At 53.1% G+C, this 24,393-nt stretch overlaps 1 protein-coding gene across 2 annotated transcripts in view; it reads right to left on the bottom strand.

Moving 5' to 3' along the window:
• Nucleotides 1-24,393, bottom strand: part of EPRS1 (glutamyl-prolyl-tRNA synthetase 1) — a 127,903-nt gene that overhangs the window by 29,790 nt on the left and 73,720 nt on the right. For both annotated transcript variants that reach the window (XM_066595085.1, XM_066595084.1), the window contains exons 11-15: nt 13,531-13,615; nt 12,070-12,129; nt 3,617-3,727; nt 2,371-2,507; nt 616-823 (exon numbers count right to left, since the gene is read on the bottom strand). In XM_066595085.1, coding sequence (XP_066451182.1) covers nt 616-823; nt 2,371-2,507; nt 3,617-3,727; nt 12,070-12,129; nt 13,531-13,615 — 601 coding nt within the window. The remainder of the gene's footprint in view (nt 1-615; nt 824-2,370; nt 2,508-3,616; nt 3,728-12,069; nt 12,130-13,530; nt 13,616-24,393) is intronic.

Raw genomic sequence — 24,393 nt, forward strand, 5'->3', positions numbered from 1 at the left:
TGGAAAGACGTCTGTGCATCAAATTCTGCAGAGAGAAATTCTGGCTGAGAAAAGTCACCATGGCGGTCTGGACTGGATAGAGAAGAAAAGAAAAAAAAAAAAAAGAGAGAATGACACCAGCCAGAGAAGTAGTCCTCTGTGATCACTACAGACAGCTGCAGTGTGATTAATATCACTTGTGTAAATCTGCTATCTATTGTTTAGAGCTACACTGTGATGGGATACAAAGGGTGCGGCTTAGTGTAAAAGGAGCAAAGCCTAAAAATTCCCCGCAGCGCGCCGAAGTTTCACTCTCTATTATTCACATTTTGGGAGTTATGATCTTACTGGGGCTTTTTTACCAAAAAATAAAGACCTAGCAAACTCAAGTGCCTGGAGAAAAAATAATAATTTCCACACATAACCCGTTCCTACAGGGAGATGTGCTGCCAAGAGAGCGGATTTGGTTCAGCACCATTAATGACCCCATCAGCTGGTGAAGGGGCGTTTGCTCATTTGTTGCCCTGTTTAAACGGGGCAATGTTTGGGTACGTGAGCGTTCTACTAGCGCTCGCTCACAATGATTGGCTCGTGTAAGTCAGCACTAGTGAGCGCTCTGCAGGACATGAAGGTCACCTTGCTGCTCCTGTTGATGTACTGCTTGAAGTCTTCTTCTTTCCCCAGGACGGGCTTTGTAATTAGATGGTCGTAGTTGACACAGACTGTGGGAGTCAGTGGGGCTGCAGGAGTGTCGGCCAGCCACGTTATCTTGGTAGTTTTCTTATAGTCTTTGTTCTCCAGGTTCAGCTGAGCATCGAGAGATACTATGTTCCTGCTGGAGTCTCTGCAGGCGATAAAACAAATGGTCAGTGGCTAAATTACAAGAAACACACCCAAATTACATTACAGGGGTCGTCCAAATTAAAGAAACCCCTGACACCAGGTCCCCATTGCCTTAAAATATCCTGAGGGAAGACCGTGAAGAGATGCTTCCTTACAGGACAAGAGATGGACCTGGTTGTTGCGCAATGGTTTGAAGGGGCAAGCCTGCAGGGAGGCCAGTACCAGATTAAGGTCCTACGGGGGGACAGGTGAACCATATGGAGAAGCGGCGTCAGTGACTGCCTGAAGAAAGGTATGGAGGGCCGACTTTGAGGGCAAGGGGTGTTGGAAAAGAATGGACAATGGCAATACTTGACCCTTCAAGGAACCAAGGCCTAAACCCATGGCCAATCTTTCCTGGATGAAAGACAGGGGACCTGGATGAGAGAGACATAGCGAAAAACACACAGGATGGAAGTCGCGTTGTGCGCAGCAGAGGAAAAACATCTTCCAAACACGACGATTAACTTGGAAAGAGAAAGATTTTCCAGGGTTCAGCAAAGCCACTCGCTCTCAGGACCGCGGCTTTAACCACCATTCCGTTAAACGAAGCATGGACAAACTCGGGTGGAAGAGGGGTCCCTATACAAGATCATCTCAAACAGGTAGGGGCCATGGAGCGTCAACGAGGCCGGCGTACCACACACAATGAGGCCAGTCTAGCGTGATGAGAATCACAAGAAGGAGCTCCATGTTGACCTTCAGTCGTTGAGGTATGAGAGGTAAGATGTTCAGGAAATGGAATTCGGTCCATAGAATTACTAGGGCACCCACTGGACGTGTAGATCAGAAGTTTGTGAATGAACCTGGACGCGCTGGATCCCCACAGCAGAGAACAGGCAAGTACTTCTCTTTTGCTATTTTAATGCAGTTGGCGTTTGATAGCAAAAATTATGCTTAAAAAGGTATATTTTGGGTGTTTCAAATCTTATAAAAATAGAGTACTCCGATAACAAAATGACCACACTCGTTCTCCTCGTGTAATCAAGTAAGTTCTTCTGTTTATTCCATTAACCAGAAGTATATATACAAAGACATTTACTGAGAGGCTAGAACACGCCTCACTTGTAATTATTATAATATATTATAATTCATTTATTATCACTGGTTATTAAAACTACACGAGAATATTAACATCTTAGTTGTCAGGCAGACTTATCTCAAGCGTCACTGTCCTCCCGGTGGTGGTTGTTGCTGGTAATTGGAGGTCCCCTGACTGCTGCAGAATCACCGTTCTAAACTTCTAGCATCTTGGTGCCCACAATGTGAGCGCTGATACCAAAACAGTCTTCTGCTAAAGCCTCCATAAATATAATGTTCTACAATGATGTAGAATCACGTTATGCTGCACCCGTCATGCTAATGACTGCTACATCTGGCAGACTCGTTAAAACTAATTGCATGGCAGCAGACAAGCTCGACCACGGCTCCTATTCATTAAGGACCCCCACCATTCTGAACGTTGGTCTTGGCACAACTCCTTTAACTTTCTACTAAACAGTTTCCTACCGATGGATTTTGGTGATGTTGAGGTTCCCCCAGTTGATGAAGGTGACCATCTCTCCCTCAGACAACGTTTCAGCGTCGGCTCCTTCTATAAGGACACGGGGTCCGTACCAGACTCTCTTCATGCCAACCTCGGCGTTCTGCAGAAGGGTAAAAACACAATTAGCAAGGCTTCCCTACCCATGACACATGGCTTCAGCACAGAGGAGTGACCGGCGCTTCTCTAGGAACGTGCAAGAGAGGTCCAGAGTCGTTGCTGGGGGAAGACTGCTGCTGGGAGCTCAGAGTCCGCACTGCTGCCAACAGAACGCGGGAACCATCTGCACCGGCCATGGAAAAATGATAGAAACATCTCTTAAAGCATAAAGGAGGGGTGGGGGGGGGGGGCCTAAAAAAAAAAGTTTAGCTTTCTGTTTTAAGCAATGTGTAATAAAAACTTTTGATAATTTTTAACCCCCTAGTGACACACCCCTTACTTTTTTCCACTTATTGTTTTACTTATTTGTCTTGTTTTTACGATGTACACGCTGCGGGCAAAAACAACATAACTTTATTCTGTGGCTCAGTAGGATTACATCGTTACCAAATCTATACAGCAAATCTGTTTTTTTTTTCTGCTCTATATTTTTTTTAGTCCCCTGAGGGGACTTGAACTTTCAATAGTTTGATTGCTCTAAGACTGTCTGCATTTTGGCAGTCAGTCTATCACGCCATACCACAGGCACGTCTTGATAGGTAATCAGTCATAGCAATCCTGAGAGCCTTCAGAAGGCTCCAGGCGGCCGTGGCATCACAGAGGTATCCATTTGGGGCCCCCAACAACTGATCAGAACTGACAGCGGCATTCGAAAAGGTTAACAGCTATGATCAACGTAAGTGCTAATCGTGGCTGTTGTGGGTGGGTGTCAGCTGTCACACGCCTTATGTAGAGTGGGCTCAGCTCCCGATCCCACTCCATACAAAACCCACATGTCTAGAATCTAAATGTGCACCCGGGGGCGTGAAGGGGTTCATATCCCTTTGGGGACATTTATAGAACATTTTATGCCAGTTTGATGTAAAAAGATTTTGCTCAGAGCTTGCATCGCCATCTGCCACTTTCCTGAAAGGTAGGGGCAACACTGGAAAATGACCTGGGGTACATTGCTGGCATAATCTATGGCACGCAGCTTGTGATCCTGCTGTAAGATAAAAGATAAGGAGGGCTGACTCCCCCAAGGTTACTTAAGAAGAAAGACAACTCAGAGACCTTCGGGTGCTTGGCCACTTCCGTCGTTCCTTCTGGAGCTCCTGGGATGTTCACCGGCACCACTTGGCTCTTCAGCAAGGCATTGTACCGTGGGGCAATAGGGTCAATGACCTGGCGGAGGGAAAGACAGGGGCAGGTGAGAGGCGGACGGGACGTCTCTGGTCATTAGCAAGCTGCACATTTACTGGTCTTGAGAGTTCAGGAAAGAAGAATTAGTAGATGATTGCGGCTGAAGAAGCTCATTAAAGCCCCCACTAATTAAACTTATGGACACTTTGAAGGGCCTCTTTGTTTTCACATAAGTACATGTATTTTGGGCTGACAAGCATTTCCGCAATGAGGTTTAATTAAAAGGTTTACAGTTTGTTTTCTGCAGCTTCTACCCATCAGTGTATATAGAAACTGCAGACTGCGTATCAATAAGGGATCTGTTGGTGAACGGCCTCGTTTCCCTCTGCTCTCCTGAATGTTCTTGGCTTATGATCCACAAGGTTTATCTTCGTTGTGGTCATAAACTAGTTGATAAGAAGGTGAAGAATAGAGCGAAGGCCGTCTGCACACGACTGGCTCGGCTTCTGCATGCGGGAGCCCGCAGCAGAATCCGGCGTAGCTTTCTTCGGTATTGCGGATGACCACAGATACTCGCCGTTGGACATGCGCAGTACAGTTTTTTTTGTTAAATCTTTGTTTTTTCTGCGCTGTCGCAAGGCGAGGACACGGGCACCCGCAACCTATCCGGGGTGTCAATTGCAAATGGGACGCAGGTCGGACGGCTTCCAGTGATTTCAATGGACGCCGTCCGTGCGGATCCCGCTGAAAAATAGAACATAAAGAAATCGCTGTCCGCTCATGTGACCGAACATGCGAATGTTCTAATCTTTCAATTGGTGTGGAATACTGCGGATGAACTGGGGTCGAGGATAGTGGATTCCGCAATCCAAATCCAGTCATGTGCCACCGGCCGAAGAGCTGAAAACCGAGCTATTAGTCCAGCCTTACTGACAGATCCCCTACTGAGACTCAGGGCCGTTTACATGGGACCATTATTGTGCAAAATTCATTCAAATGAACGAAAATGCGAGATAATAAATGACGCCTAAACGCTATACATTGTTCACTATTAGTTTACTTTGTTTGTCGCTCCCTTTCAACCAGCATCTAAATCATCAGTGACTCCTCGCTGCGTGTAAACTCTCCCCGCTTGGCCCTTCACTTAGAATGTGAAGCGCTGAGCGAGAAGGCAGCAATGGTCAGCCATGATCTGCCTGTCTATACGCTCTGCACGAGCGCTAACAACGAGCGGTGACGTCACCCACTCATGCAGTCGTTTAGAAAATAGTACTTCCATGTAAATGTAGAATCAGTCTGCAGTTTGCTATATACAGTGATCAGCAGAAGCTGCAGAATACAAATGCTGCAAAATTTTTAATTAAACCCTCCTGCAAAAATGATAGTTGGCCCAAAATACATGTATTAAAAAACACTATCCTACAAAAAGTGTCCATAAGCTATAACCTTCACATCCCCGATTTTGACTGCAGTGAGGTAGAGTATATATGCAGCTGTTCAGCCAGTGTGCTGCTGCTCCTCCATACAACTCTATGGAAGATGGAGAACAGCCGAGCTAGCTGGTGGTGAGGACTTGGGTCCCCTGGTCCAGCTCAGGTCCTGGTGGTCCAACACTGATCTAATGCTAAAGGCTGTTCCCACTATATATGTATCTTCTGTTCTTGGAATAGGTGCTAAACGTCTGTTCGTTGGGGTCCAAACACTAGGACCCCCATTAGGATGCACCCAGATGTCCGACATGAATGGAGAGGAGTTGCGCCTGTGTGGCCGCTATTGTATTCACTTCCATGGGATGCAGGATGAGTGATGCGCTCAGCCACCTTCCAACATACCAGAGAAGTGAATGGGACGGTGCATATCACTGCCCCATGCTCATGGAGGACATGCGGTGCGCCAATCTCAGCATCCCTGGAGGCCCCAGCGGTCACAATTATCTCCTCTCCTGTAGATAGGAGATAACGGTCATCCTGGGAAAAGCCATTTAAGGTCCAGGCCGCATGGCACCTAAAGTCAGATCAACTATGATGCCAGTCACCTCAATATCATACAACAGCGTGGCTGCAGGTCAACATGACCGGCGGAAGAAGTCCCATGTAGTAAGGGCCTAACATAACGGAAGGTCAGCAGCGTTGCATCTTGGTTCTAAGATCCTGGATAAAGGTGTTCCGGATGGGAGACCCCCATCATTAGATTCATTACATGTCAATATGGACTCGTCAGATTTCTGGAGTCCCATCAACAAATGCGTCAGGGTCGTAAGGCCCCTTAACATGAAGGTCCATCACTGAACACCATTGGGTTGGGTTTCATCTATATAGGTTCTGTGCTGATTAATGCAACGTCTCTCTATCACAATCAGAATTCCGTTCTTTCCAGATACACAGCTGCAAGGATATATAAAAGATGACTTCAGGAAGACAGAATGCTGCCACAAGAGGGAGCCCAAAAGCTTATTGCATACTGCTATGTGCTGAACACAAGCTCCCTCTGGTGGTGACTTCAGGCAGACAGAATTGTGCCTTTCGTTCTATGCCTGTGCAGGGGATCCGGAGCTCAGTATGCAATAAAGGTAAACTGCTCTGAAAAAAATGAAGGGAAGACTTAAATCACATATCCGATCTCACTGAAGAAAATAGATGCTCAGTGTGAACCTGCTGCCATCTGTGAGAACGGGGCACCAGTGGCGGACCTGCTAGTTTCCGTGTTCTCTGGTGGAAGACAATCGAGCTGTACGATGCTGGCTGTGAGCGCGGACCCCACTATAGAACATCGGGCCCTCCTGGAGATTAGGGAGTAGTCCAATAGAGGCGATTTTGTAGGGCTCTAGTAGTGCCCCTCCTGTTCCTCCGATCCTGATGCTGGAGGTCATTATGTAGGTCTCTGGCAGTGCGCCTCCTGTTCCTCCGGTCCTGATGGTGGAGGTCATTATGTAGGTCTCTGGCAGTGCGCCTCCTGTTCCTCCGGTCCTGATGGTGGAGGTCATTATGTAGGTCTCTGGCAGTGCGCCCCCTGTTCCTCTGGTCCTGATGGTGGAGGTCATTATGTAGGTCTCTGGCAGCGCACCTCCTGTTCCTCCGGTCCTGATGGTGGAGGTCATTCTGTAGGTCTCTGGCAGCGCACCTCCTGTTCCTCTGCTCCTGATCGTGTAGGTCATTATGTAGGTCTCTTGCAGCGCGCCTCCTGTTCCTCCGCTCCTGATCGTGTAGGTCATTATGTAGGTCTCTGGCAGCGAGCCTACTGTTACTCCGGTCCTGATGGTGGAGGGCATCTTGTAAGGCTGTGGTAGCGCTCATCCTGTTCTTCAAGCCTTGTTGCTGGAGGTCATTTCGTAGGCCTCTGGCAGCTCTTCAGCTGTCCTGATGCTGGTTGATACCCTTCTGTCCAGCTCTCTGTGTCCTGCTATCTGCTCCAGGCTCTTGTGCTGGGAGACACAGCGAATCTTGCTCAGGCACGTATGATGTGCCATCATGGAAAAGCAGGACCGCCAGTACAACCTGATGGGGCTGCAGGTGGCACCGCATGTGACAAGGACACCAGCAGAACTAAAGACGAATCAGCTAGAAGGAAAAGGAGAGAGGGATTGTCTCCCTTCTCAGCTGCAAAATGCTTGTTTGTGGCTCCTACACTGAGTAAATGAGCCCAGGTGCCGGCTGCAATCAGCAAAGCTCCTCCTGCATTTTGCTGGGCAGAAACGCTGCCGTGTAACAGCAGCCTGGGGGCTCAGTCACACAAGTGTAAAAAAAAATCCATCATGTCCTATTTGGGCCATATTACAGACCAAAAAAGCTTGTTGCAATGGGGCTGCGCAAATACGCAATGACTACGCACGCTACAAGTGTGGTCACTGCATATTAGGGCACAAATCAATGGGATCGGCTTGCTTTTTTCCTGCGCGAGTGAAAAACACAGTTAACATTCTATCGGCATTACAAGCGTATAAAATCCGCACGTAATACGGATGGCAAATACGCCCGTGTGAGAGCGCTACGTGTACCCATCATTATCTGGGCAGTAGGTTAGGGAATTAACCTGCAGGGGTCCATATAGAGGGGTCCACAGTCCTAGTTACACAGGTCCAAGCCTCACTTACTGCTAACCCTCCTGTCCGGACTCAAGACCAGTTAATGGCATTCACACCCATTACAACTAAAGACGAGCACATGGTAGAGGGCATCATGCTGAACAAGCAGGGGCGAGTAAGAGAAGTTTAGTATGAAGTCAAGCAGACAGAACTAAAGATTGCAGGAGGGAGGCGGTGCAGGGCCTGGCTGGACACTCTATAGAGACCGCGATAGAGACTGTGATACAAGTGGCACCCCCAGCCACGGCAGGTATAGCCTCAGAGATGATCCAGCCAGCCCCTGGACTCAACACAATCACAAACCCCTGGACTAAGCGACATTCATCATATGGGAGTCTATTACATGTCACTGGAGGATCGGGGAGAATCGCTCTGCATGGGACCAACCAAATTGTCATAGCTTGAATATTGTGGGAGAGGCGTAGGAGGACAGAAGTCGCTGGAGACGAGGTGCATTCACTGCGTAAGCCCGGCCTCCTGCACAGTTCCCTAGTAAGCTCTTTCAGGACGTCTGTGCGTCGGGGCGATAATTGGCGAACAGCAGGACCCGCGGTCAGGGCTCCTCCACACGAGGTCTCCCTGTTCAACAAGCTGCTGCTGACGGATCTTTTAACTGTGAAAATAGGGTGGAAGCTTTCTGTATAAAATATCAGAAATGCTGTATACGGCCCTGTACCTGAGCCCGCGTGGAGGGTCCCCTCTCCGGAGCCGTATACGGCCCCGTACCTGAGCCCGCGTGGAGGGTCCCCTCTCCGGTGCCGTATACGGCCCTGTATCTGAGCCCGCGTGGAGGGTCCCCTCTCCGATGCCGTATACGGCCCTGTATCTGAGCCCGCGTGGAGGGTCCTCTCTCCTATGCCGTATATGGCCCTGTACCTGAGCCCGCGTGGGGGGTCCCCTCTCCGGTGCCGTATGCAGCCCCGTACCTGAGCCCGCGTGGAGGGTCCCCTCTCCGATGCCGTATACGGCCCCATACCTGAGCCCGCGTGGAGGGTCCCCTCTCCGGTGCCGTATACAGCCCCGTACCTGAGCCCGCGTGGAGGGTCCCCTCTCCGATGCCGTATACGGCCCCATACCTGAGCCCGCGTGGAGGGTCCCCTCTCCGGTGCCGTATACGGCCCTGTATCTGAGCCCGCGTGGAGGGTCCCCTCTCCAGTGCCGTATACGGCCCTGTATCTGAGCCCGTGTGGAGGGTCCCCTCTCCGATGCCGTATACGGCCCTGTACCTGAGCTAGCGTGGAGGGTCCCCTCTCCGGTGCAGTATACGGCCCTGTACCTGAGCCCGCGTGGAGGGTCCCCTCTCCGGTGCCGTATACGGCCCTGTATCTGAGCTAGCGTGGAGGGTCCCCTCTCCGGTGCAGTATACGGCCCTGTACCTGAGCCCGCGTGGAGGGTCCCCTCTCCGGTGCCGTATACGGCCCTGTATCTGAGCTAGCGTGGAGGGTCCCCTCTCCGGTGCCGTATACGGCCCTGTATCTGAGCTAGCGTGGAGGGTCCCCTCTCCGATGCCGTATACGGCCCTGTACCTGAGCCCGCGTGGAGGGTCCCCTCTCCGGTGCCGTATACGGCCCTGTACCTGAGCCCGCGTGGAGGGTCCCCTCTCCGGTGCCGTATACGGCCCTGTATCTGAGCTAGCGTGGAGGGTCCCCTCTCCGGTGCCCATGGGTGCCGCAGCTTCCAAAGAGGACAGCCACTGCGATCAGCACTGCGCAGGCGCTGAAAGTGGTCAGACCAGAAGCGGACACGGGATGTCCATTACTTCTGAAGATGGCAGCGGCTGTGTGCTCTACTGCATAGATACAAGTTATGGGGGCACTACGGACACCCGGTATCTGAGCCTGTGCAATGAACGCTTGCACAATAGATGATGCAACCGCTGCGGTCTTCGGAAGCAATGGATGCCGTGGCTTGTTTACAGCAGTACCCAAAGCACTGGACGCTGTGGCTCTCACATCCCCATCGGTGGACACCAGGGGGCGTCTCTGCCGGCTGAGGCCCTGAAGTGATGTAACAGGTTCGTACGTCATTACACAGCAAGGTGCAGCGTTCGGAGATTTTTGCAGACGGCGGACAACCCCTTTTAGGTCCTCTGCAAACATTCTGCACTATTCGCTGTGGATTTTGACATGGTTTTTGATGCAAACCCCCACACCCCCCCCCACACCCCTTATTTGAAGAGGTGGACCGAAAATCCACTGCTACAATTGACATGCTGCAGATTTAAATTACATTTCGGGTCCGTTTTTACAGATTTTCTCTGCAGCTCCAGAACGAGCTGCAGAGCTGCACTCACTGTGTATGTCACCACGGATCCACATGGAAAACCAGTGGCAAATCCACCCCTTAGCGTACGTTCACACAGTGGATCCCACATGCAGCCGCACAAAGATTTAGCCGTCAATGGGCCGGATTTCCAATGTATTTCCCTGCCTGCCACTTTATGCAGATCCGCACGGAAACGTGTCTGAAACTCTGCAAGAGGACCATAAACCGGGGGACATCTGCGGGCGCAGCCGCAGCAAAACGGCCGCAAATATCTGTTGTGCTTATACAGGCGGAGCCCGCTGCGGACATTAGAGGCGTCCACAGCGGAGGATCTGCAGCAGAATCGGCCGGCGCTATGTGTGGATCGGCCACCGATGACCCCCGCAGGTGACAATCTTGACATCCTGTAGATTTACAATCCGCACCGCAGGAAAACTTACACAGCAGATTTTCTTCCACAAAGTATTAGTGAGATCTCTTGAAATCCCCCCGCTTGACCCGTACTGCAACGTGTTGCATATAATCTGCCCGCAAGTCCACAGCAGAAAACATGTAACTTATGCGCCACGTGTGAAAGCTCTGCGGTGCCCATACACACAAGAAGCCATCAGTTTTAGCAAGACCAGATGACAATCTTACGTGTATGGGAGAGCGCTACTTCTCACACAACAGATGTCAGGGCAGGGAAGGATGGGGCATACTGTACTTCAGCATGCCCGATCCTCTGGTTGCATGAATATAAGTAGTAGGCCAAGAAGCTTACAGGTATTGAGGGAGAATGGACAACTTATAAGGCATTGTCCAGGGAGCCAGTATCCCTACCTGGATCGGCAGGGTCAGAACCTTCTTCACTTCTGGTCCAACACTAGGTCGTGGGGTATGACACCTCTGTGCCCGTCGGGTCATCGCAGGCAGCTGGATTAGTTATCAAGGTGAGCAACCTGCAATGCCATGACGGGCACAGGGAGGGTCACACCAAATGAGGGGACAACTCTAATTAATACCGAGTCTTGAGCACAGAGCGAATGCAAACCAAGTGACCCCATGTGCAAACCACGCCGGAAGTGGAGGTCCTGACATCGCAGCTCCGGGTAAGCATCCCAACTCCCTAGACAACCCCAATCCGTCAGCAGCAGCCTGAGGACAGTTCTGTTAAATGATGCCGTTCAGGGAAGATGCGGTAAAACTGGCGTTTACAGGAGTCCCTCGGACAGACTCTTCCACCTGATTTGACGTGGAGCATGGACAGACGCGACTGCAAGCTGAGCAGCGGCCGAGGCATCCCATAGCCTACATGGGAGTATAATACCCACCGACATGGGGCATGCTGCGTAATACTCACGTGAAAAGCTACCGCAGCTGTGAGCGGCCCTACAGAAATCAATGGGCTTTTAGCACCGTGTATTGCGGGCGCCAGACTATTGAACGAGGCCTAAAAGTCATCCTGAAAGAGCGCCCACGAGTCTCACCGCCAGGAGTTCACTCGAAACCAAGACGGGTGAACGCCTCCGCCTCGCCATCCTCCTCTCCCGGCAGTGAATGCACCTCATTGTAAGCCAGAGCCGCGAGACGCAATGTGGCCATGTGATTGTGTTAACTGTTAGTTTTTGGTTAAACTGCAAAAAGATGGAGTAAGCACCGTACGCTCACGCGGCCGTAAGCTGTACGCCAAAGAAAAGGAGGAGAACGAAAAGAAAAAAGAAGCGGTCGGTAATACCTTCTTACAGATAGCTCGCAGCTTGGAAGCAGAAAAATGAAATGCAGAGTTTACTGATCAGATTCACGCCAGGATCCCTTCCCACAAGTCAACGTTTGGTTGGGGGGTGGGGGGTGGAGTGTGGGGGGGGGGTGGGGGTCAATGGAATCGTGAAGACATTCACAGATCAGGGTGATAGTGGTTGGGTGTGTGTAGTACTAACGAGCCTGCAGGACACGATACCACCATGTACTGCAGACTGCCACTAGTCAAGAGGTCAGTAGGGGGCGCTCTAATGACAGAGCAGCTGTCCAAACCGCACTACATGGGGCCGCTGGTTACCTTCTTGTTGAACGCCCAGATTTTGTCCCATTCCATGTTCACCACCGAGCGGGAGGAGCCCTGCGAGAGAAGCACAGAGAGGTCAAGACGTTGTTACACCATTCGGGTTTTTTCTTTTTTTACGGCGTTCACCTGCAGTAATGGGGCCATTTGTGACCGCCATAACTTTTTTTGGGTGTTGAAGAGCTCGTTTTTTACGAGGCAGCCTGTAGGTTTTTTAATTGGGACCATTTTGGGTACATAAGATTCTTTTGGCGACGGGTAACCGGAAAAAGGGCAGTTCTGGCCGCCGCGTCGCATCGCTGCACCTGCAATTTTCATGTGTGTGAAAAACGTGCGCGGAGATCGCATGTTATTCCAATAGCAAAACCCGAATATCGCATGGCGCTCGCATGAAACCCGCAGGTACACGCAAGCGCGATGCGATTTTCCTTTCCTGCCATATGGAAGAATGCGCAGCTCTTCCACAGAATCGCCCCAGAACACGACACGCCGCACTTTTTCTGTCTATAGAGCCATTATAAACGATGGGTTCTATTTCCGTGCGTCTCGCAACGCCCAAAACTCGCATTGGGAAAATCCCGCGTGTAAACGCACCTTAAAGGGGTCTAATCATCTCAGCTTTTCAGGGCAACTACAATCACCGCCGTGTGCGTCAGCGCTGCTTATGGAACGTATTCAAGCGCATCAGACCTCTGAAAACAGGGTGTCGCGGCGCGCTTCGCTTTCTCCATCACTCACCTGTGCTACACTGTACCGCATCTCCCATGCACTTCGAGGGGAGCTACGCAAAGAGCGCTGCACTGAGGCCCTCGGCTGTATTCGTAGTTACCGGCCGGCAACTATAGCAACGGACGCCCGTCTTCACTGTGACAAGCCGAGACGGGAATACCCCTTTAATAGGTAAACATTCATGGCAGCCTGGGGGCCCTCAGAAATCTCCAGGGGCCACAACACCCGTGATCTCATGGGTGGGCCGCGCAGAACATCAGCATCCTGATAACGACATGTAAATGTCATTTGTCAGAATTGACAGAGGAATTTAAAGGGTTAACAGGCCCAATCAGACTCCTCGCAAATCGTAGACGTAGCAGGAAGTTGCGGGGTGTCAATGATGGCCGACTACCGCCGTGCACAGCACACGTTGGTGAGGGGTTGTCCAGCTTTAGAAAAACATGGCTGCTTTCTTGCAAACACAGTGCCACCCTTGTCTGTGGTTGTGTCTGGTATTGTAGCTCACATTCACTTCAATGGAGCTGAGCTGCAATACCACACACAACCCACAGACAAGGGGGCGCTGGATCTGGAAGAAAGCAGCTATGTTTTTGTAACCCCGGACAACCCCTTTAAGCTCCAACAGCTTTGATGCACACAAAGGGATTCATGGAGTCCTTGGTGGGATGAGCCCCTGAGTCCTGCTCTGATGTGGAAGTCAACATGCGGGTTACTTCTTGTACCGACCTGTGCAGCTATAAATTGCTTCAGCCCTTCCACCGTCATCCCTCTTCTGAGAACGCCTCGTACAGTAGGGAACCGGGGGTCGTCCCTGTGATAGAAAGAGGAGGACAAAAGGCATCAGGTGCAGTGTAAAGCATGGCGAATACTGCAATGCATAAAAACAATCTAGTTACAATAAACGTCAAATGTGTTCAAGAACTGAGCTGCAGGGGGCGCCGAAAAGGCTGCACTACAAAGAACTGCCCCTTTATTAGACCCCATTCTAGTAGCGTTGAACTCCTTTGGTCTTCAGATCTGCAGCGATTCATCCCACCCAGTGGTGAAATGGTTCTGCAGTAATCTCGGCCCCTGCGGACAGGAAGCTTCTTGTAGTTGCTGCAGATTAGATGGCGGTGCTGACATGTTCTGATCAGCTGACAGGAAGGGGTCAGCGATTCATGCTGCTTGCGCCAAATTCTGACCTCCCATCAGCAGCAACATAAATCTGCATCCATCTGACCAGGGAATGTTTCTCCGCTGCTCAGTGATACAAGTTTTGCGCTCTTTTGCCCGCTGCAGTCTTTCTGTTTCTCTTAGACACAATGGCGCTGGAACTGGTCGTCTGCTGTTATACCATCCGTGCGGAGGAACGGCGAGTTGTGCGTTCGGACACGTTAGTCGGAGCTCCAGCATTGTATTCAGCTGACTGTGTAGCCTGTTGGTCAGAACGATTCCTGACATCCTCCTCCGACCCCTTTCACTGATGAGTTGTTTCCGTCTACAGGATCCCCTTTCGCTGGATGTTTTCCTCGTTCGCGCCATTCTCTATATACTCTCCACACTGTTATATGAGAAAACTGCCCGCGGTTGGCAGTGAGACCCCGGCTAGTCTAGACTGATGACCGGCCTCGTTGGAAGTCGCTCCGATCGCTGGATTTTCCCATCTAATGTGGATTCACACCGAAACTGATCCACGGAAAACTTGTCATGTGATTTTTTGCTGCACTCCGGGGTCACGGGGGGAATTACTGTACAGGATGCGCCAATCCTGAAATGGCCGGAGCTCTAATAAAGGGGTGGTTCAGCGCATCTCGCTGACCCAATATACACTGGGTTTTATATATATACACCATGACTAGTTAGGATTGGCGCACTATTACACCGCGCTGGCAGCTGCCACCAATGATGGGGTTTTCCTGATAACTGCAATTAGCGCCCTTACACCGGGGTGAACAGCAGCCATTGGCTTGGCATACAGCACTGCGCCACTTGATAACGTGCTCTACATATTTCACCGCATGGACCAGAGCGCAGCGTGTGCCGCCAGATTCTACCAGTTTACTTTGTGGCTGCGGTTCTTTCAGTTGAGTCACCCCTAAATTACAGGCCCCGCCTCAGAGACACCCCGAACCCCACATCCATGCACACTGCTGCGGGGACCACAACCCATCTCCCAGGGAATGGCATGGAGGTCACACGGACATTTGCTACAATGACGGCGGAGATCAACAGCGATGGGCATACAGGTAATGACGGGTCTTGCTGCCTGTTAGTGCGGGCAGCAGCGATGGAGCAGGATGGGCGTATGTGGGGCGCTCTGGCCTCCATGCAGCCGGCGCAGAGCAAGTACAAACAGAAGACAACACAACGTGCGGCGGTTTATTCACAAACACCATGGGGGTAAACAATCACCCGTGTGATTGGCATCGTATCATTAGGGGCCGCCTGCGGAATACACCGACATCACACCGACCCCAAAACAGCGACCGGGCCTCATACACAAACATCTACAGGAGCGCTCAGCAATGTGAGCGCCCATTAATGCGGGTTTCAAGGGTTAAAAAAATATATTTAAAAAATTCCCCGCTGTGAGAGAGCCCGCAGTGATATGTGGCATCCCTGATCCACGCGGAACCCTGGCATTCTACGACATCACCACACCGCATGACATCACAGCAGTGGATGGAAGATGAGCCTGAAGCACTGGAGCCGCTCAGATCTACAGAGGAAGACGGTCCGCACGGTCCAGGAGGAGGAGGAGGCCAGGTACGTGAGGCTACAGGGGGCGCATGTAGGGGGAATGTATGGAGGGAGATCGTGGGGCGGCCTCACTTCATACCGCGCGGTCCAGGAGGAGGAGGAGGCCAGGTACGTGAGGCTACAGGGGGCGCATGTAGGGGGATGTATGGAGGGAGATCGCGGGGCGGCCTCACTTCATACCGCGCGGTCCAGGCAGGAGGAGGAGGCCAGGTACGTGAGGCTACAGGGGGCGCATGTATGGGGAATGTATGGAGGGAGATCGCGGGGCGGCCTCACTTCATACCGCGCGGTCCAGGAGGAGGAGGAGGCCAGGTATGTGAGGCTACAGGGGGCGCATGTAGGGGGAATGTATGGAGGGAGATCGCGGGGCGGCCTAACTTCATACCGCGCGGTCCAGGAGGAGGAGGAGGCCAGGTATGTGAGGCTACAGGGGGCGCATGTAGGGGGAATGTATGGAGGGAGATTGCGGGGCGGCCTCACTTCATACCACGCGGTCCAGGCAGGAGGAGGAGGCCAGGTATGTGAGGCTACAGGGGGCGCATGTAGGGGGAATGTATGGAGGGAGATCGCGGGGCGGCCTCACTTCATACCACGCGGTACAATAAATAGTTTAAATACAACTCGTCCCGCAAAAAACAAGCCCTAAAAAAAACGGCGACGTCAATGGAGTAATAAAGGAGCTACAATGTTTTACGAAGGGGCGGGGAAGGGGGGGGGGGGGAGGAAAAAACGAAAAGAGGAAAAAAAAAGGCCGCGTCCTTAAGGGGTTAAAGTGTTAACCATTATTTTCCAAGACTTCTGCTGGGGCGGTCAGTAGTCAGGATTTGCCCGTCTTCCTGATCAGCGCTCGCAGTACATAATGGGCTGTTTTAGTTTCTCCACCCACTTTTTGGGGATCGACCGCAGGTTCTCAGGAGTTTCCTGGCTTTGGACCCAAACCTTGTAATAAAGCGTTTCACATGCAGGTACTTCAAGCTGCAGCTTTAAAGCAGACATCATTAGTCGGGTCACATGGGGTTTAAAAAAGGGAATTTTGCCAGCTGCATACGACTCCAACGTTGATATTTAGCCTCCTTGACAACATGTGACATCTCAGACTTCTATGACTTCACATCACTCCATGACTTCCCAATGATGGACTTGTATAAGCGGAGCCTAAACTATTGGGGGCGCTAAACAAGTAAGGCACAGGTATGTAGGGCTTACTATAGGGGGCAGACATGAGTGATGGTGCCCGGGAGGCTCCTGGGTTTGGTGCAGATGGAGGAGACTCTTCCTCTATGATCACAGAACAGCCATCCTTCCAAACTCAGAGTAAGAATCTGGGGCCCCTATTATTAAACGGCCCTCCATGGACCGATACAAGAGACACGTGCCCCCTTGTATTATAAATGCCCCTCCATGCACCGATGGCCAGAGACACGTGCCCCCTTGTATTATAAATGCCCCCCAATGGGCCAACGTCCAGAGACACGTGCCCCCTTGTATTATAAATGCCCCCCAATGGGCCGACGTCCAGAGACACGTGCCCCCTTGTATTATAAATGCCCCCCAATAGGCTGACTGCAGCCACTGCCTGAAAAACCTTTAATCTAATTTGCCCCATTTATCTACCACAGACAACCTCTTCCTATAGAATCTATAGGGTATGTGAGGAGGGGGCATCATCAGGGTCCGGCACTTTCAGGCTCGGCTCTGGAATAATAAGTCACTGCTATGCGATTTTAGCCAATATAATCCCCCTTTTCCTGCTGAGGCGCTGCAGGGGCTGATAGGAGTCTGACCAGAGGTCAAGTGGTAACAGCGGACACAGAAGTGAAATCTTAAACGCATTAGTCCTACACAAGCTCACTTATTAGCTGGATATAGTCATTTCAGGGGTGCGGCTGCGGGAACAAAAATCAAACAGAATTTCTGATTTGTTTTCTCCTTTCTTAACTGCAGAAGACGTCCATCTATCCGGAGACGACCACCACCATCCATCCGTAAGGAGAAAACCATTCATCGACCTACCTCCCTCCTTCCAAAAGCCTTCCCCTACCCATCTTCCCAAAACCGGCCACTCTCTACCTCCTCCCAAACCCTCTCAACCACCTTCCCTCTAGATCCCTCTCCCCAAAAGCCTCCTACCCTCCGCACCGCCCTCCCCAAAAGCCGCCAACCCTCCGCACCCCCTACCCAAAAGCCTCCTACCCTCCGCACCCCCCTCTCCCCAAAAGCCTCCTACCCTTCGCACCCCTCTCCCCAAAAGCCTCCTACCCTTCGCACCCCCCCCCCTCCCCAAAAGCCTCCTGCCCTTCGCACCCCCCCCCTCCCCAAAAGCCTCCTACCCTTCGCACCCCCCCTCCCCAAAAGCCTCCTACCATTCGCACCCCCCCCCCCTCCCCAAAAGCCTCCTACCCTTCGCACCCCCCCTCCCCAAAAGCCTCCTACCCTTCGCACCCCCCCTCCCCAAAAGCCTCCATCACCTCACCCAAAAGCCTCCTACCTTCTGCACCCCCTCCTCAAAAGCATCCTACCCTCCGCACCCATCCCCAAAAGCCTCCTGCCTTTCGCACGCCTCTCCCAAAAAGCCCCCTACCCTCGGCACCCCCTTCCCAAAAGCCTCCTGCCCTTTGCACCCCCCTCCCCAAAAGCCTTCTGCCCTTCGCACGCCTTCCCAAAAGCTCCTACCCTAAGCACCCCGTCTCCAAAAGCCTCCTGCCCTTCGCCCCCCTCTCTCCAAAAGTCTCTTACCCTCCGCACCCCTCTCCTCAAAAGTCTCCAACCCTCCCCCCCCCCAAAAAAGCCTCCTGCCCTCCACACCTCTCCCCAAAAGCCTCTTAACCTCCGCAACCCTCTCCGCAGAAGTCTCCTACCCTCCGCACCACTCTCCCCAAATGCCTCCTACGCTCTGCATCCCCTCCTCAAAAGCCCCCTGCCCTCCGCACCCCCCTTCTCAAAGGCCTCCTGCCCCACGCACCCTTTCTTTCCAAAGCCCCATACCCTTCTTCCCAAGACCACCAACCCTCCATACCCATCTTCCCAAACCCTCCTACCCTCCGTACCCTTCTTCCCAAACCGCCCTACCCTCCGTACCCTTCTTCCCAAACCCTCCTACCCTCCCTACCCTTCTTCCCAAACCCTCCTACCCTCCCTACCCTTCTTCCCAAACCCTCCTACCCTCCCTACCCTTCTTCCCAAACCCTCCTACCCTCCCTACCCGTCTTCCCAAACCCTCCTACCCTCCCTACCCGTCTTCCCAAACCCTCCTACCCTCCCTACCCGTCTTCCCAAACCCTCCTACCATCCCTACCCGTCTTCCCAAACCCTCCTACCATCCCTACCCGTCTTCCCAAACCCTCCTACCCTCCCTACCCGTCTTCCCAAACCCTCCTACCCTCTTTACCCTTCTTCCCAAACCCTCCTACCCTCTTTACCCTTCTTCACAAACCATCCTACCATCTTTACCCTTCTTCCCAATCCCTCCTACCCTCCTTCCAAAACCCTCCTACCCTCCTTCCCAAACCCTCCTACCCTCCCTACCCTTCTTCCCAAACCCTCCTACCCTCCATACCCTTCTTCCCAAACCCTCCTACCCTCCATACCCTTCTTCCCAAATCCCCCTACCCTCCATACCCTTTCTTCCCAAACCCTCCTACCCTCCCTACCATTCTTCCCAAACCCTCCCTACCCTTCTTCCCAAACCCTCCTACCCTCCTTCCCGAACCCTTCTACCCTCCCTACCCTTCTTCCCAAACCCTCCTTCCCGAACCCTTCTACCCTCCGTACCCTTCTTCCCAAACCCTCCAACCCTCCCTACCCTTCTTCCCAAACCCTCCTACCCTTCTTCCCAAATCCTCCTACCCTCCCTACCCTTCTTCCCAAACCCTCCTACCCTCCCTACCCTTCTTCCCAAACCCTCCTACCCTCACTACCCTTCTTCCCAAACCCTCCTACCCTCCCTACCCTTCTTCCCAAACCCTCCTACCCTCCCTACCCTTCTTCCCAAACCCTCCTACCCTCCCTACCCTTCTTCCCAAACCCTCCTACCCTGCTTCCCAAACCCTCCTACCCTCCCTACCCTTCTTCCCAAACCCTCCTACCCTCCCTACCCTTCTTCCCAAACCCTCCTACCCTCCCTACCCTTCTTCCCAAACCCTCCTACCCTGCTTCCCAAACCCTCCTACCCTCCCTACCCTTCTTCCCAAACCCTCCTACCCTCCCTACCCTTCTTCCCAAACCCTCCTACCCTCCCTACCTTTCTTCCCAAACCCTCCTACCCTCCCTACCCTTCTTCCCAAACCCTCCTACCCTCCCTACCCTTCTTCCCAAACCCTCCTACCCTCCCTACCCTTCTTCCCAAACCCTCCTACCCTCCCTACCCTTCTTCCCAAACCCTCCTACCCTCCCTACCCTTCTTCCCAAACCCTCCTACCCTCCCTACCCTTCTTCCCAAACCCTGATACCCTCCCTACCCTTCTTCCCAAACCCCGATACCCTCACTACCCTTCTTCCCAAATCCCCCTACCCTTCTTCCCAAACCCTCCTACCCTCCCTACCCTTCTTCCGAAACCCTCCTACCCTCCCTAGCATTCTTCCCAAACCCTCCTACCCTCCCTACCCTTCTCCCCAAACCCTCCTACCCTCCCTACCCTTCTTCCCAAACCCTCCTACCCTCCCTACCCTTCTTCCCAAACCCTGCTACCCTCCCTACCCTTCTTCCCAAACCCTGCTACCCTCCCTACCCTTCTTCCCAAACCCTGCTACCCTCCCTACCCTCTTCCAAACCCTGCTACCCTCCCTACCCTTCTTCCCAAACCCTGCTACCCTCCCTACCCTTCTTCCCAAACCCTGCTACCCTCCCTACCCTTCTTCCCAAACCCTGCTACCCTCCCTACCCTTCTTCCCAAACCCTGCTACCCTCCCTACCCTTCTTCCCAAATCCCCCTACCCTCCCTACCCTTCTTCCCAAATCCCCCTACCCTCCCTATCCTTCTTCCCAAACCATCCTACCCTCCCTACCCTTCTTCCCAAACCCTGCTACCCTCCCTACCCTTCTTCCCAAACCCTGCTACCCTCCCTACCCTTCTTTCCAAATCCTGATACCCTCCCTACCCTTCTTCCCAAATCCCCCTACCCTTCTTCCCAAACCCTCCTACCCTCCCTACCCTTCTTCCGAAACCCTCCTACCCTCCCTAGCATTCTTCCCAAACCCTCCTACCCTCCCTACCCTTCTTCCCAAACCCTCCTACCCTCCCTACCCTTCTTCCCAAACCCTCCTACCCTCCCTACCCTTCTTCCAAACCCTCCTACCCTCCCTACCCTTCTTCCCAAACCCTCCTACCCTCCCTACCCTTCTTCTCAAACCCTCCTACCCTCCCTACCCTTCTTCCCAAACCCTCCCTACCCTTCTTCCCAAACCCTCCTACCCTCCCTACCCTTCTTCCCAAACCCTCCTACCCTCCCTACCCTTCTTCCCAAACCCTGCTACCCTCCCTACCCTTCTTCCCAAACCCTGCTACCCTCCCTACCCTTCTTTCCAAATCCCCCTACCCTCCTACCCTCCCTACCGTTCTTCCCAAACCCTCCTACCCTCCTTCCCGAACCCTTCTACACTCCGTACCCTTCTTCCCAAACCCTCCTACCCTCCCTACCCTTCTTCCCAAACCCTCCTACCCTCCCTACCCTTCTTCCCAAACCCTCCTACCCTCCCTACCCTTCTTCCCAAACCCTCCTACCCTCCCTACCCTTCTTCCCAAACCCTCCTACCCTCCCTACCCTTCTTCCCAAACCCTCCTACCCTCCCTACCCTTCTTCCCAAACCCTCCTACCCTCCCTACCCTTCTTCCCAAACCCTCCTACCCTCCCTACCCTTCTTCCCAAACCCTCCTATCCTCCCTACCCTTCTTCCCAAACCCTCCTACCCTCCCTACCCTTCTTCCCAAACCCTCCTACCCTCCCTACCCTTCTTCCCAAACCCTCCTACCCTCCCTACCCTTCTTCCCAAACCCTCCTACCCTCCCTACCCTTCTTCCCAAACCCTCCTACCCTCCCTACCCTTCTTCCCAAACCCTCCTACCCTCCCTACCCTTCTTCCCAAACCCTCCTACCCTCCCTACCCTTCTTCCCAAACCCTCCTACCCTCCCTACCCTTCTTCCCAAACCCTCCTACCCTCCCTACCCTTCTTCCCAAACCCTCCTACCCTCCCTACCCTTCTTCTCAAACCCTCCTACCCTCCCTACCCTTCTTCCCAAACCCTCCCTACCCTTCTTCCCAAACCCTCCTACCCTCCCTACCCTTCTTCCCAAACCCTCCTACCCTCCCTACCCTTCTTCCCAAACCCTGCTACCCTCCCTACCCTTCTTCCCAAACCCTGCTACCCTCCCTACCCTTCTTTCCAAATCCCCCTACCCTCCTACCCTCCCTACCGTTCTTCCCAAACCCTCCTACCCTCCTTCCCGAACCCTTCTACCCTCCGTACCCTTCTTCCCAAACCCTCCTACCCTCCCTACCCTTCTTCCAAACCCTCCTACCCTCCCTACCCTTCTTCCCAAACCCTCCTACCCTCCCTACCCTTCTTCCCAAACCCTCCTACCCTCCCTACCCTTCTTCCCAAACCCTCCTACCCTCCCTACCCTTCTTCCCAAACCCTCCTACCCTCCCTACCCTTCTTCCCAAACCCTCCTACCCTCCCTACCCTTCTTCCCAAACCCTCCTACCCTCCCTACCCTTCTTCCCAAACCCTCCTACCCTCCCTACCCTTCTTCCCAAACCCTCCTACCCTCCCTACCCTTCTTCCCAAACCCTCCTACCCTCCCTACCCTTCTTCTCAAACCCTCCTACCCTCCCTACCCTTCTTCCCAAACCCTCCTACCCTCCTAACCTTCTTCCCAAACCCTCCTACCCTCCCTACCCTTCTTCCCAAACCCTCCTACCCTCCCTACCCTTCTTCCCAAACCCTCCTACCCTCCGTACCCTTCTTCCCAAGCCCTCCTACCCTCCCTACCCTTCTTCCCAAACCCTCCTACCCTCCCTACCCTTCTTCCCAAACCCTCCTACCCTCCCTAAGCTTCTTCCCAAACCCTCCTACCCTCCCTACCCTTCTTCCCAAACCCTCCTACCCTCCCTACCCTTCTTCCCAAACCCTCCTACCCTCCCTACCCTTCTTCCCAAACAATCCTACCCTCCCTATCCTTCTTCCCAAACCATCCTACCCTCCTTTCCAAACCCTCCTACCCTCCCTACCCTTCTTCTCAAACCCTCCTACCCTCCCTACCCTTCTTCCCAAACCCTCCTACCCTCCCTACCCTTCTTCCCAAACCATCCCTACCCTTCTTCCAAACCATCCCTACCCTTCTTCCCAAACCCTCCCTACCCTTCTTCCCAAACCCTCCCCTACCCTCCCTACCCTTCTTCCCAAACCCTGCTACCCTCCCTACCCTTCTTCCCAAACCCTCCTACCCTCCCTACCCTTCTTCCCAAAACCCTCCTACCCTCCCTTCCCTTCTTCCCAAACCCTCCTACCCTCCCTACCCTTCTTCCCAAACCCTCCTACCCTCCCTACCCTTCTTCCCAAACCCTGCTACCCTCCCTACCCTTCTTCCCAAACCCTCCTACACTCCCTACCCTTCTTCCCAAACCCTCCTACCCTCCCTACCCTTCTTCCCAAACCCTCCTACCCTCCCTACCCTTCTTCCCAAACCCTCCTACCCTCCCTACCCTTCTTCCCAAACCCTCCTACCCTCCCTACCCTTCTTCCCAAACCCTCCTACCCTCCCTACCCTTCTTCCCAAACCCTGCTACCCTCCCTACCCTTCTTCCCAAACCCTCCTACCCTCCCTACCCTTCTTCCCAAACCCTCCTACCCTCCCTTCCCTTCTTCCCAAACCCTCCTACCCTCCCTACCCTTCTTCCCAAACCCTCCTACCCTCCCTACCCTTCTTCCCAAACCCTCCTACCCTCCCTACCCTTCTTCCCAAACCCACCTACCCTCCCTACCCTTCTTCCCAAACCCTCCTACCCTCCCTACCCTTCTTCCCAAACCCTCCTACCCTCCCTACCCTTCTTCCCAAACCCTCCTACCCTCCCTACCCTTCTTCCCAAACCCTGCTACCCTCCCTACCCTTCTTCCCAAACCCTGCTACCCTCCCTACCCTTCTTCCCAAACCCTGCTACCCTCCCTACCCTTCTTCCCAAACCCTCCTACCCTCCCTACCCTTCTTCTCAAACCCTCCCTACCCTTCTTCCCAAACCCTCCTACCCTCCCTACCCTTCTTCCCAAACCATCCCTACCCTTCTTCCCAAACCCTCCTACCCTCCCTACCCTTCTTCCCAAACCCTCCTACCCTCCCTACCCTTCTTCCCAAACCCTCCTACCCTCCCTACCCTTATTCCCAAACCCTCCTACACTCCCTACCCTTCTTCCCAAACCCTCCTACCCTCCCTACCCCTCTTCCCAAACCCTCCTACCCTCCCTACCCTTTTTCCCAAACCCTCCTACCCTCACCCTCCTACCCTCCTACCCTCCCTCCCAAACCCTCCTAGCCTCCCTACCCTTCTTCCCAAACCCTGCTACCCTCCCTACCCTTCTTCCCAAACCCTGCTACCCTCCCTACCCTTCTTCCCAAACCCTGCTACCCTCCCTACCCTTCTTCCCAAATCCCCCTACCCTCCATACCCTTCTTCCCAAACCCTCCTACCCTCCTTCCCAAACCCTCCTACCCTTCTTCCCAAACCCTCCTACCCTCCCTACCCTTCTTCCCAAACCCTCCTACCCTCCCTACCCATCTTCCCAAACCCCCCTACCCTTCTTCCCAATCTTCCCAAACCCCCCTACCCTTCTTCCCAAACCCCACTACCCTTCT

Source organism: Eleutherodactylus coqui, chromosome 3 (assembly GCF_035609145.1).
Source record: "Eleutherodactylus coqui strain aEleCoq1 chromosome 3, aEleCoq1.hap1, whole genome shotgun sequence".
NCBI classification, from domain to species: Eukaryota; Metazoa; Chordata; class Amphibia; order Anura; family Eleutherodactylidae; genus Eleutherodactylus; species Eleutherodactylus coqui.